The sequence below is a fragment of the Epinephelus lanceolatus genome, chromosome 1 (genome assembly GCF_041903045.1).
Source record: "Epinephelus lanceolatus isolate andai-2023 chromosome 1, ASM4190304v1, whole genome shotgun sequence".
In the NCBI taxonomy this organism is placed as follows: domain Eukaryota; kingdom Metazoa; phylum Chordata; class Actinopteri; order Perciformes; family Serranidae; genus Epinephelus; species Epinephelus lanceolatus.
This window is the reverse complement of record NC_135734.1, coordinates 17390001-17404005: the sequence shown is the minus strand read 5'-3', so window position 1 is coordinate 17404005 and position 14005 is coordinate 17390001. Positions and strand designations below refer to the sequence as shown.

At 41.9% G+C, this 14005-nt stretch overlaps 1 protein-coding gene across 4 annotated transcripts in view; it reads left to right on the top strand.

Moving 5' to 3' along the window:
• Nucleotides 1-1007: 1007 nt before the first annotated feature.
• LOC117256961 (homeodomain-interacting protein kinase 1) overlaps nucleotides 1008-14005 on the top strand; it is a 24534-nt gene continuing 11536 nt past the window's right edge. The window contains exons 1-15 of one of the 4 annotated variants that reach the window (XM_033626706.2): nucleotides 1008-1344; nucleotides 3568-4298; nucleotides 5470-5661; nucleotides 5790-5971; nucleotides 6136-6259; nucleotides 6583-6702; nucleotides 7947-8033; nucleotides 8169-8353; nucleotides 8459-8609; nucleotides 8705-8891; nucleotides 9252-9370; nucleotides 10556-10690; nucleotides 11731-11888; nucleotides 12839-12910; nucleotides 13862-14005. The exon at nucleotides 13862-14005 is cut by the window's right edge and continues 21 nt beyond it. In XM_033626706.2, the coding sequence (XP_033482597.2) occupies nucleotides 3570-4298; nucleotides 5470-5661; nucleotides 5790-5971; nucleotides 6136-6259; nucleotides 6583-6702; nucleotides 7947-8033; nucleotides 8169-8353; nucleotides 8459-8609; nucleotides 8705-8891; nucleotides 9252-9370; nucleotides 10556-10690; nucleotides 11731-11888; nucleotides 12839-12910; nucleotides 13862-14005 (2585 nt within the window). In that variant the 5' untranslated portion in view covers nucleotides 1008-1344; nucleotides 3568-3569. Of the gene's footprint in view, nucleotides 1345-3567; nucleotides 4299-5469; nucleotides 5662-5789; nucleotides 5972-6135; nucleotides 6260-6582; nucleotides 6703-7946; nucleotides 8034-8168; nucleotides 8354-8458; nucleotides 8610-8704; nucleotides 8892-9251; nucleotides 9371-10555; nucleotides 10691-11727; nucleotides 11889-12838; nucleotides 12911-13861 lie in introns of all 4 variants that reach the window. The other 3 variants (XM_033626705.2, XM_033626709.2, XM_033626707.2) reach the window with 3 other exon arrangements.

Here is a 14005-nt window from a genome sequence, read left to right as displayed (position 1 = left end):
ACACTGAAGTAAGATTAATTGCAAATTCCTATTATTATTTCTTGTGTCATTTCCATCATTTAAACATACTAAATTTTTCACATCAGTTCTTCAGTCACTGCCCCAGTTGCCCTGTAATGTATGATTAAATTAAAATCTCCACAGCAAATAACCTTCCCCAATGAGCAAGTTTATCTCATATTTATAATAAAAGTCTTGTAGAAAGACTGTGAAACTGTACTATTTGATACTGCAATTTTTAGCCCATACTTCAATTATTATACACTCCAGATCTGTCTCTTTCCCAAACCATGATGTATTCCAACAAGTATTATATATCCTCCCCACTGCCCTCTACATGTTGCACTAGGCTGATCTCCACAGTTACATTTACCCTGCACATTATGCTCACACTCTCTACCTTTATAATCTCCTCCACCCTTGCTACATGTTGGATTTCCCAGAGATCAAATGTCCATATCTCCATATTTGGTGGACTGAGGTCTGACTGGAAAGCCCATAGGCTACATCCGAGCTTTGCTTTTTTTCTAGTCGCACAAAATTCTTAACATAACGAGTTTTTTTTTTTCAGCCGTAAGGTTATTGCTCCTTACTGCCTTTAAAAACGGTGCAAGTCGATGGATACAAACTTTCAGCATGGTTTGTCCAGGCTTTGTAGGTTTCATTTAGTTTCCAGGTTTGTCACAAGCGCTGTGGAACATTTTGGTCCTGCAGGAAAATTACTGGTATATTCCCCCTACTGACGTCACGTCAGTTTCATTTTACCGTAAAATTATGATGACCTTTTTCCTTGATGTGTAAAAAGACCTGCAGTGTCACTCGATCGAATCCTTCGACAATGGAGCCACCTTATATGACTTCTGACTTACATTTAATCCCTACTAAATCCACTTAAGCTGTTTGTCTTGTTAGAAATTGTCCTCATCTCTGATTGCAGCGCCTGCCAAATTCACGGTAATTACGGTAGTAACCGGAAATGCCGTAAGAATCGCAGCTGATATAAGGACGTGGTTGTTCCGGTTAAAAGTGGATTTGCTGCTGGAAGACAGGCGGTCATGGAGTAGATTTTATCATGTTTTAATCAACTAATGTATATATTTTTGATGACTAGGTGATTTAACGGAACAATACAATGAGACCTAGGTGTTTTTCTTGTGAAAACTCGGCACTGTAACGCCTCCTGCTGCTGCCTAGCTCTCCATCGACTGAAGAAACAATGCAGGCCTAGCTAGCATCTAACGTTAGCTAGCGGAAGCTAATCGGATAACGCTTGTCCAGCGGACTGCAGTGGGATTTAAACCTTGGACGAAGCCGTTTTTCGACGCTGTAATAACGTCCAATCCGGTATGTCACAGCTGATTTATCGTTCAGTGTTGCTTTTCACGCAGTATGTGTCGTTTACGTTAACTTCATTGTTGTCAGATAAAGCACTAATCCTTAAACGCCATATTTTCACGAAGTTAACGCGTTAGCATATTAGCATGAGCGAGTTAAGTAATGTTGCCTTGTTGATTCGGACCTGAAATCTGGCTTTGTCACGGGATAAAAGTGTCGATGGCCAATAAAATTACGACCAAACGTGCAATTAATATAATTTTGTGTATTTATGTAAACAGTAGCGATAACAGCTTGACTCCCACTGAGGTGCAGGTGTCCTCAGTCACCCTGACAGCTCGTATTTGTTAGGTACACAGATCATTAGCGTTGTCGGTTGCATCAAAACCTATATTGACTTTGTTTTCTGGGAAGTTAAACAGCTTATCCGGGAATCGGACCCAACAGATACTGGTCCACCAGCTTGTCACTGCAGTTAAACGCTGCCTGAGCCGACCTGTCAGTGTATGTAATTTCCAGAGTTGAGTCATCATGGCATATACGTTTGTTTATGGTGGTTGTTTTCTATGGCTTGTATGATTGACTTTGAACTATCTATTTTCCACTGAAACAAGAGGGATCACCCAAAATGCAAACTGGCTTTATTAGAAGCAAAGACAATCAGTATGAAAACAGCATGATCTTGTGAGAAAGTGCCAGTGCATAACTCACGTGGAAGTCAATGTGCTTCCATGTAATCCCCTCACGTTTGCATTTATAAATAAAAAAAGTACACGTGATCCACTTCAGGAAATACTGTTTTGTCCCACGACACATCCGTATAACATTGTTTTGTCTGCAGCAACTTTTCCTAACTCTGTCTTTAGTTTCTTACAATAATGTGCAGTCTGGGTCCAGCCCTTCTGATAATACCTTACAGTTTCTTAAAATACAAAGTGTTGACAGAATACAAACTGCACACTTGTGGCATTCACAATATGTTGTAAGAGTATATCTCAGTGTTGTTTTCGTTGATGTCAAGGTTATTGGAATTTACACACAGTTGCCAGTTTATTAGGGACACCTAACTAAACCTGTTGCAGTCAACAACACTGTAAACCTTAGAGATGTACCAATACCACTTTTTCCTTCCCGATACTGATTCTGATCCCTGAACCTTAGGTATCTGCCAATATCGAGTTCCAATCCGATACCAGCGTGTAAAATAAACATGGATGGGATATAAATTGTTGTATGTCTCAACTCCTAAAACTTTATGTAAAATATTAAGAAGTAAATACATAATAGTAGAATGAATGCCATAAAACTTTTTTTTAATTATTATTATCCAGTGTTGACATCAAGACACAGTTTAAAGTGCAGCCACACAATTTGGTAAAAAAGACATTTTAAAGGCTACAGTAGAATGCTTTTTAAACTCTGCTTCGTTTCTGTTTCGTTTGCCTGTAGCGTGTGTAATGACGTGAGGCATTACGTGGTATTGGATTGGTCATAGGCTGTACTCACCGATACCCGATACCGCATTTTAGGCAGTATCGGAGGCATTTCCGATACTGGTATCGGTACAACTCTAGTAAACCTTACCGAATGAAAGTTATAAATGTTCCTGCAGCTAACTATTTTCATGATCAATCAATCTGATGATTATCTATTGGTTTAATTTGTTAATTATCAGTTTAGTTTTTTGAAATGTCAAGAAGTGGTGCCCATCACAGTTTCTCAGAGCCAAGGTGACATCTTGAAATTACTTATTTTGTTCAACCAACAGCCCAGAACCCCAATTATATTAATTTCACTATCAAATATCACAAGGAACAGTACAAAAAATCTCAAGTTTGAACTGAAATCAAAGAACGTTTAGTGTTTTTCCTTTAAAAATGACTGAAACAATTAACTAATAATCAATACTTTATTATTGGTTGATGGCGGCGCGCATAGTCCCAGCGACCTGGAGCTCTCCCTTATAATTTAAAAATAAAGATATGAATGTGTGTGTATGTGACTGTGACAATGATGTGATGAGTGAGTGTGTAACATTTATATGGTGCTATATGGATTTCTCCAACAAGGTTTGACAATAAAGGATCTATATCTATACAGTTGCAGATTATTTTTTCCATCAGTGGAGTAATCAATCAGTTAAAACGTTTATTCATAATTTTAAGAATTTATTAAAATAATTTAGGGTCTCTGTTTTGTATCTCTTTCTAATTCTCATTCATCTCTTTTCAGCTATGAGCTCTCAGCTACAGGTCTTCTCTCCTCCTTCCATCTCCTCCAGTGCCTTTTGCCGGGTTAAGAAGGTGAAGGTGGAGAGCAATGTCTGGGATGTGTCCACCACTGAAGCTTACAGCTCCATAGCAGGCCAGTCGGCATACACCTTTACCCCAGCCATGGCCGTGCCGCCCTTTGCCCCATCTCTGGTCTTCCCCCCTGCAGCACCCGGCTCCAGAGGTCAAGTGGTTGTGCGGGCAGCTGATAGCACTGGTAGTCTTCCCCGTGGATCCAGCCGGCGTGTAACAGAGCAGGCGACATCTTCCTCTTATGCTCATACTGAGACATCCTCTGAAACAAGGGGGCACAGGCACGGGCAGAAGAGGAAGATTGAGGAATCCAATGAAGGCAGTGGGAGTGGATGTGGCAGTGTCCAAATACTGGAGGAGCTCTCAGCCCCTGCAGCAACTTACTCCACCCGTACGGGTGGTGGTGGAGGAGGTACAGGCCAGTCTATACCCCACTCAGCTCCAACCACAAAGAGCAGCAGCTCCAACGGGGAAGGGGATTATCAGTTGGTGCAACATGAGATCCTCTGCTCCGTGTCCTGCAGCTATGAAGTGCTGGAGTTTTTAGGAAGAGGCACGTTTGGACAAGTAGCCAAGTGCTGGAAGAGGGGCACCAATGAGATTGTGGCCATCAAGATCCTGAAAAACCATCCTTCGTATGCTCGTCAGGGCCAGATTGAGGTAATCAAATATTATTTTGTCAATTAAACATTTGGGTATCCTGCTTTGATAAGTTACATGCACAGTATTTGCTGGTTTCATTTGACAACACTGGCACAGAGCTTCTTGTCTCGCTGCATTAATATTGCAATGTGGCTGTATGTAAAATTTATGTAGACCCTGCCAATTTACTGGTCAACCTCGAAAAATGGTTAACAAAGTCAGTGCTTCCAAAGCCATGCAATGATCCAACGAGCACTGCTTAAGAAGTCTAAGCAGCTCAACATCACATCTTTATTAGCACTGCATCTCCTTCTGTCAGAGGCTCCCTTAGTGCTGGAAATGATCAATTACACTATTAAACTATGGTCATTGTATTGTTTATCTGGGTTCAACTTGCTTCACAGATGCTATTATTAGAGGTCAACCAATATAAATAAAATAATAATACTAATAATATGTGATGAGTGAACCTGAAGAAGCCACAGGCGAAACGCGTTGTTCGCTCTCAATAAATTCACAGTAAAGTCTATTCAGTGTGCGGTCGTCTATTTTTGATATGTTACTTAAGATGTTCCTGCGATCGACCAGCACCTGATCCCCTATATCGGCTGTGCAGAGGGAGTTTTCTTTACTAAAATAATAATACTATTTTAATAAGTAATAATAGGAAAAGGCTAACAGCTGATTAGGTCTAGACTAGGCCAAAACTTGATATGGCTTTACCATGTATGAATACTAAGAGAGCTTTGCATTTGAAACAGGGGCTTTTATTTGTAACGGATACATGAGGAGGTGGCATTCAGCTTAATGGGATAACTTCATCATTCAGTCAGTCTTCACTCAGTTGCCGACTTTTGCATTTATAGGGCTGGCCCAGCTGTTGCAGTCCAGCAGAAAAAAATATCATGTAAATATATCTTAACATGAAGAACAACACACTTAAGTAAATTAAAAAATAAAATTGGAGTGCAACTGATGTGAAGTGACTCCCTGCCTGTGGTACGCTTAAGGGGCACTATTATCAATCTTATTGGAGCAAACTGGTTAAATGAAACCTGCAGCCACTGGCCTAAACACAAGAGCATTATTCTGCAATTCCTTGCACTTTCATTTTCATTTTACATATGAAACAAGACTTAACAACTCTTTATTGACAGGTTACATGGTGTTATTTGTTTCTCTTTGATAGGTGGGTATCCTGAACCGGCTGAGTGCAGAGAACGCAGATGAGTACAACTTTGTGCGTTCATACGAATGCTTCCAACACAAGGGTCACACGTGCCTGGTGTTTGAGATGCTGGAGCAGAACCTCTATGACTTTCTCAAGCACAGCAAGTTCAGCCCACTCCCCCTACGGCACATCAGGCCCATCCTACAGCAGGTTGGAAAATGTTGAGGCAGACATTCATAGAACCTTTTTAAATCAATTGTATTACTTTTATTTTGTTATTGCTGCTATAAACCTTTAGTATTGCAGCTGGATGAATGTTTGTGCATTTGCATCTTTAGGTGGCTACGGCGTTGATGAAACTGAAAAGTCTGGGTCTGATTCATGCCGACCTGAAGCCAGAGAACATCATGCTGGTCGACCCACTTAGGCAGCCCTACAGGGTGAAGGTCATTGATTTTGGCTCAGCAAGTCATGTGTCCAAAGCTGTCTGCTCAACCTATCTACAGTCTCGCTACTACAGGTCAGTGACAAGAAATACAGCTGCGTTCTTTAAACTCAATACACCTTTTCTTTTAATTGTATGAGGATGAGTGGTGACAAATGAGTCATGATACTATGACACAACTTTGTAGCTCAGTTCTGTTTCATTTATACTATTTCTGTGACCTTCTCTTTACTGTCTAGGGCTCCCGAGATCATTTTGGGTTTGCCGTTCTGTGAGGCCATTGACATGTGGTCTCTAGGCTGTGTGATCGCTGAGCTGTTTCTGGGTTGGCCTCTCTATCCTGGAGCCTCTGAGTATGACCAGGTTAGTACTAATGGCAGTGTTTCCCAGGCTTTTTCTGGGAATGGAAAAAATGTGCAAGTGCCTGAGAGAGGCTAACCTATGAGATAAAACAGAAGCCACACGTTGTTAGTTGATAGCATGTCGTGAAGCACTGTAGGTGCTCTGCAGAATCTTAAATTCAGAGCAGCTGGTTTTGTTATTAGCCAAGAGATACCAAAGTGCAGCAGAAGAACAAGCACAACTACAGATTGTAAGGGTATTGCAACTAGTCAGATTTCATATCCCCAGAACTTACTGTTTTGTCTCTGATTCTTAAAATTAAATGTTTGTTTTTCTGTCTCCAGATCCGTTACATTTCTCAGACGCAAGGCCTGCCTGCGGAGTACTTGCTAAGCGCCGGCACTAAGACCAGTCGCTTCTTCAATCGAGGACCTGACTCTAGCTATCCACTCTGGAGGCTTAAGGTTAATATTTACTCTTATTAATCCTGCCGAATATTAGGGGTGGGAATCTTTACTCAGGATTTGATTCAGGTACGATTTTATAGGGCCATGATGCGATTATAAAACAATTATTGATGCATCTTGGTGCAGCAAATTTTTTTATTTTTATACACGGTTTATTTTTTCTTACTGTGGGACTACTTGCTAGTTTCTCTGCTCACTGTGTTTCTCTGCGTGGAGAAATGGGTGAAGTGTATGTTAAGGCCTAGACGCACCAAACTGACATCAAAGAACTAGCTGCCACAAAAGCAGAATGTTCTGTCGCCTCACATCACCCATGTCTCAGCCATAAAGTTGCACTTGAAAACATCACAAAGACTACAACCGATGGCCAGACAGCACGTAACGTTTTGCGTCTGCGTAAGAGGAAATAACCCATCCATACCAGCAGATGGCAGTAGTCTGTATTTGTCATTCATTTCAACTGGACACTAGTTAGCCAGTTAGCACAGTAACAACACAATCCAATGTGGAAAGAACAAAGCATATTTTATAAAGCGCCAGTAAACAATAACACGCTGTTTGTTTACTTTCCTCACTTCCATTTCTCTTCTTTTGCACTGAGCTGAACTGCCAATCAGAGTGATTTCATTCACTAACAGGCTCCGCCTTATCTGACGTAGATTTAACACTCTGAACCAGCTGCAAAAAAACAAAACGAGGGCCGATGGTGTGTGACACACCACAAAGACTAGGGCGACATACGCTCACCAGCAGCCTGACATTGACCGAAGACTGACCGGTCAGCTTGGGGTGTCAGGGCCTTTACTTGAATTAACAACAACTCGTTAACGTTACATGCAATAATGTGGCCCTTATATTTTAATAATATAACATTAGCAATCAATGGAAAGAACTAACGGAACGTAAAGATGACGCAGTGTCGCACATGTTTACAGGCAATGTGTACATTACATCATAATGTCAAGAACTGGGTTTAAAATTTTGGATTATTTAATTTTCTGCACAGAGTATTGCAGTGCATTTAAGAATTGATTTTTTCCCCAACCCCTTCTGGCAATCCGTACATTAAGTAGGCTGTAAGGGATTATTAGGAATATCAGAAAGTGGCAAACTATGTTGAAATATAAAGAAGTCTTGATGCTCCCTCTGATGTTTGTTTTGAATTGTATTTATGTCATTTAATGTTTATGAGAAATAGTTTTGGCACACAATGATAAACAGAAATGGTTTTTATTTTCCAGACACCAGCAGAGCACGAGCTGGAGATGGGTATCAAGTCTAAGGAGGCCAGGAAGTATATCTTCAACTGTCTGGATGACATGATGCAGGTACATGGCTTTCTTACATAACACCTAATTGAGTTTCTGTGCTTCACACAAAGTTTTTTCTCTGCACACAAACACCATACACATAACCCCTCATATTTTTTGTTTGACCCATTTGGGTGTTTTTTTGCATTCCAGGTCAACCTGTCTTCTCATTTGGAGGGGACAGACATGCTGGCAGAGAAGGCTGATAGGCGAGAGTTTATAGACCTGTTGAAGCGGATGCTCCGTCTTGACGCAGACAAAAGGATCACACCTACAAAAACTCTGGGTCACCCCTTTGTCACAATGAGCCACCTCATGGATTATCCGCACAGCTCACAGTAAGTGTGTGATGTGAAGATGTTCTTTGCAGCATGTACATGTTGGTTTAAGCGAGACTTAATTTAATTGTAATTGCTGAAACGCTATTTCTGCATCCCCTGCAGTGTGAAGTCCTGCTTCCAGAACATGGAGATCTGTAAGCGTCGGAGTTCCTACGATAGTGGCAAATCCCTGTACTCTACCAATGCAGTCCCCAGTGCTGCAGCGGGCAACCTCACTGTTACCTTCAGTAGCCAACTCAACCAGCATAACCAGGTATGACCCATATCTTCACCACTAATTCTTACACATATGTAGGGACCTGTTGCTCTTCTAGTGTAAATCAATGGTGTTTTTAATTTCTCCAACAGGTGCCTTCTGCGGGGGGAGCGGTGCCTTTGCTGAACTACCAGCCAGCTCTGTACCAGCAGGCGACTATCAACATTCCCGGGCTGGCTCAACAGAGCGTCCCAATTCCAACGCGTCCTGCTGGGCTGTGTAGCCAGACAGAACCCTTCCAGCAGACTCTCATCGTCTGCCCACCCTCCACTATTCAAGGTAAAGGATAAAGTTGCCATCACACTGAAAAACAACACAAAAGGCTGCAGCAGTGTGGAAGGCTTATCAAATGCCAAGAAACTTCACTTTGGTTTATTCCCATTTGATCACCAAGAAGGGTGTTCAGTGTGTCCTCCACTTTGATTGGTGCTGGGCTGTTTTTGCCAACATGTTGATTATTGTTAATTACTACATCACTTCAGTTGAGGGCATGCCAGTGCAGATAGCCATCAAAAACCTGAATAAGATGCTTCATATCTTTAAGGGATACCTGTTGTACATGCAAAGTACTATATTAGATTTTTTTTATCAGGATTTAGGTGTTAATTATTGATGTGCTCGTGTGGAATTGTTTTTCAGGGCTACAGCCATCCAGTAAGAGTTCCACTTTCCCCGTGAGGATGGAGAACTCTGTACCCATAGTACCTCAAAACCAATCTGCGCAGTCGTTGCAGATCCAGCCAAGTATGCTCACACAGGTAAGAGTTTGTAAGGTGTGTGTTTTGTTAAATTACAGATGTCTGTGTGGGGCTAATCTTTTTGAAAATGATTTTATAACATCAAGTTGTGATGTGATTTTTACTGTGGTCTTTTGAGAAGGGACACAGTGCTTGTATTATTTCTTGCACACTTTCTTTGACGAAGATGGACAAAGAAAGCATGCACGTATGGCTGAGAGAAAGAGATACGGGCAGATTGAAAAAAGTGTATATACTTACCTGTTGAGTAATTTTTCACTTTAATTCCGTTTAATTTTCTGGTTCAATGCAGTGAATAGAACTGCACTTAAGACTGGAGCCTCTGCTAACGATGAGAAGCAGAGTGACCTCATCTGAATGGGTCCACAGTGGGTAGAACATGCACCAAGTAAACCTGCATGATTTGCACATATGCTGTAGCATAAAGGGTTAATTTCCATGTGGGAAGGGGTTTGTAGATTTGCAACATTAAACACTTAAATGAAGTTGGAAATTTAATTCACCTGATGTGACTTTCATTTCAGCGGTTCCATACAGATTTTCTTGACGCAGAGCACATGAGCACATAAGCACATGTTTTTGTCATCTGTTATTCAGAAAGCTAAACTGAGGGTTACAGAAAAAAATCTGGCAGCATCCATGAATGATATCATGTCATTAGCGCCAAGCTGAGAGCAATGGTGCCCAGTTTTGCTCAATCATGGACACACTGAGTGCATCCAAAAAGGCCCCCCTCTCTTCCTGCTGCCAGCAGAGCGAGCCAGAATTTAGTGGAGAGCAGGTTGAGACGTATTCTTCAATAAAAAGGTTTGCTTTCAGTGGAGATGTTGTCCATTTAAATGCATTTGTACCACTGACTCTTGTTTTGTGGTTTGTGTTGCTGCTGATTCTCGCCTTGGATTTGCTTCCAGGACTGATTGGACTGCCACTCAGGGCCGGGCCTCTCTTATTCCCAGTCTCTTATCTGGGATGGAGGCCAGATGTTTAATGCGGGAGACTCATCTGACTCAAAAAGCTACTTAATTGCCATTTGCTAAAAGTAGGAATAATTGCTGCACACTGCAGAGGTCAGGTGTCCAGATGGCCAGTGGTACCAGTGTGCATCTCTTCAGACTCAGCCTTGAAGGACGTTACTTTTCACCGTGCCCTAACGCTACCCTCCCCTATCCTCCCTCCCTCCTCCAGGGTTCCTGTACACCCCTGATGGTGGCCACCCTGCACCCATCCTCAGCAGGCATAGCCCCCCAGTATTCTCTGCCCCTCGGGCTGGGCACCGGGGTGGGTCGGCCCACCCTCCTGGAGCACACAGCCACAGTGCTGGTAAAACAACAAGGACATCCCTGAAGAGATACATGCACATGCACCCTCCACTAACAGTGCCATCTCTCTCCTGCCCCACTCCGCCTTTTCCTTTTCATTTGTATGCAATTTTCCCTCTCCCTCTGTGCCACACGCTGTATGGGGCTAGTCTGTATTTATACATCATATCCCTTCATTTTGCCTTTTCACACACAGACGTGTCATGGTTGTCAGAATCATGGTTGCCCGGTGCATATTTTTGTAGGAAAATCAAACCGTTTTTTGGACTGGAATCACCATTATTCGTCTTGGTATTATTATTATTATTTTAATTCCAATCAGAATTGACAAAATATACAATCTCTTTCCACTCCAAAGGACACCCCCTCCCCACACCGTTCACACACTCTTTCATTCCCTCCCCCACACTCTTTCCCCATAGGTGTGCTGAGGGCATGGAGCGCATGTGTTGCTGAGTTGGTCTGCGCTTTGCTTGCAGCTTCTCTTGTCCTGTCCTTCCTTGGTTTCAGCAAAGGAGGTTGCAGCTACAAAGCCCACTAAAAATCCCTACTCAACAGCCCGACTCTCTGACACACATCTTTTGTTTCAGCCCCAGAACATGTGGCATGCCTTTACCCCAGACAGCTTATCAGCAGACTGTTTGGCATCAGTGAACTAAACTAATCTCTTTCTTCAGTATTTCTTCTTTAACAGGCACCATGGTCCTGTGTATAATTGTCTTTATACCTGATCTGACTGTTTACAGTGCTTCATTGTTTGTGCTTTGCATGATATCATCTCGTGCATTTGTTGCAGGGCAATGCTATAATAAGAGAATGGCTTGGGAAAGGTTGCTCGCTTATTTATCTTTGTGCTTTTGCCTGTGGAACAGATTGGCCAGTTGGTTTGCCTCTTTGTCCTCATTCTTTGGATTTATTTCTCAGCATGGCTCAGTTTGTCTGGCCCATTCCAGCAATCATACCAATTGTGTTGACTCAATAATATCTCATCCTTGATATTACATGTATGGAACTGTGAGTGTCTGTTGTTTTTCTCAGCAGGCCTGGCCCACTGGCACCCAGCAGATCCTCATACCGTCATCATGGCAGCAGGTCCCAGGTGTGGCTATCCATAGCTCTGCCCACCAGTCAAACGTAACTGAATCACCCATGGAAACGCTTCACTCAGATGCTTCCACGCAGCAGGGACACAGCTGGAGGTGGGTCAACCAACGATCATCAAGCCTGAACGGTCTGATTAGTGTTTCACAAATGTCAACTAGTGTGTTATATTTTACGTTTATTCGAGAGAATTCTGTCATAGTTTTTATCTGTCTCTCTGCGCCGGAGATTGCCGTGGCAGAAGGCATTATGTTTTCCGGTTGTCTGTCCATTCTGTTCTTGGGAACGCAGTATCTAAAGAATGCTTTGAGGGATTTTTTTTTGTTTGTTTAGTTTTTTTCAAATTTGGCAAATCGTCCACTTTGACACAAGGATGAACTGATTACATTTTGATGGTCAAAAGTCAAAGTCACTGTTACCTCATCTGTCTTATTTTCTTGAACATGTTAGCTCAAGAAGGCCTTGAGGGAATTTTATTTATTTTTTTCAAATTTGCCACAAACGTCCACTTGGAGTCACTATTTAGCTTATTAGAGTTTGGTGGTCAAAGGTCCCTGTGACCTTGCATCTTTCTCATTCTTATGAACGTGATATTTCAAGAACACCCTGAGAGAATTTCCTGAAATTTGGCACAAACATCCACTTGGATTCAAGAATGAACTAATTAGCTCCACTGATTGTATAGATGTTCTGTGCTGCCCGGGGGAAGATGTGCGTGAATCATTCATGTTTTTATAGACATGGATGTAAACTATAACTGCAACTTGACTGGTCATGGAGGCATACAAACCGCAGGGTGGTAATTTTAGTTTCGAAATGTCTCAAGACACAAATTTAAAATCAAATTTGTGTCTTATATTTATATATATATATATATATATATATATATATATATATACACACACACACACACACACACACACACACACACACACACACATTTCCAACACATTGTCAGAAAAGCTAAGCATTCTTTGAGGATAGGTTTCATGTTCACATTTTACCATTGTTGTCCACCACTAACTGGGTTAATCTTCAACCCTCATAGGGGCTCAACCCAAGCCAGGACCCAGCAGGAGAGGAAGAAAGTGAAAGCCAGACGTGGAGAAAACAGAAACAGGTTTGTTGCGCCATGCAGTTTTTGTCTCTGATTCATGATTAGATTATTGAGTTGTCATCCTCACGGTTTAAGCTGTCACTTATGTAATGCTTATCACTCAGAAATATAAAATGGAAACTCCCCCTGCCAATGGTACTCTTTCGTAACTGGGTAAAGCTTCCCACAGCTACCAGGTTGTGCAATGGTTGACGCACTTCCTTTGTGCTGTAAATGGAGCCTTCATTTTCCAGGGAGATCGTACCCAGTGGTAAACAGAATCGCATAGTGAAAGCAAAGCTTACAGGAAACCAATTAATGCCAACGGTGTCATTATTCTGTAGCTGTTACATTGTGCAATGCACATTTACGTCATAATTATCAGCTCAGTGGCCTAGTGGTAGAGTGTCTGCCCTGAGACTGGGAGGTTGTGGGTTTGATCCCCGGCCGGGTCATACCAAAGACTATTTAAAAAAACAAACAAAAAAAAAACAAATGGGACCCATTGCCACCCACTCAGCATCAGGGGTTGGAATTGGGGGGTTAGATCACCACATGATTCCTGAGCACGGCATCCCTCAGGGGATGGGTCAAATGCGGAGAACAAATTTCACACGCTCAGGTGTGTGACAATCAGTGGAACTTTAATCTTTAATCTTTAATGACAAGTTAAAGCAAATAATATGTTCATTTTCACTTTAAGTATTTATTAGTTAACCGTTAAAACAACTCAGTATTTTATGCAGATAATACAGTTTTTTGTGGTTGACTGTAGAGTTATATTTTATCTGGAGGATAGTTCTTCTTCGTGTATTGCAACTTTTTGAGTTTTTTTCCTGTTCAGTAGATTTAAATGATACAAGACTTCTGCACATGACTTCAGATACTGTTTTTTGTCTGTTATCACAGCAGAAATTATGTTTGCTTGTTTGCTGGGTGAGAAGGCTCAACATTTTCTATTGTTTCTCTGTTTAGGGGTATATCTGCTGCATCACTGCTCAGCAGCAGCGGTGTGACCCCACCTAGCGCCACATTGTCGCAGCCAATCATCATCTCTGACACACCCAGCCCAGCGGTCAGCATCATCACTATTCACAGTGACACTGACACGGAGGACGA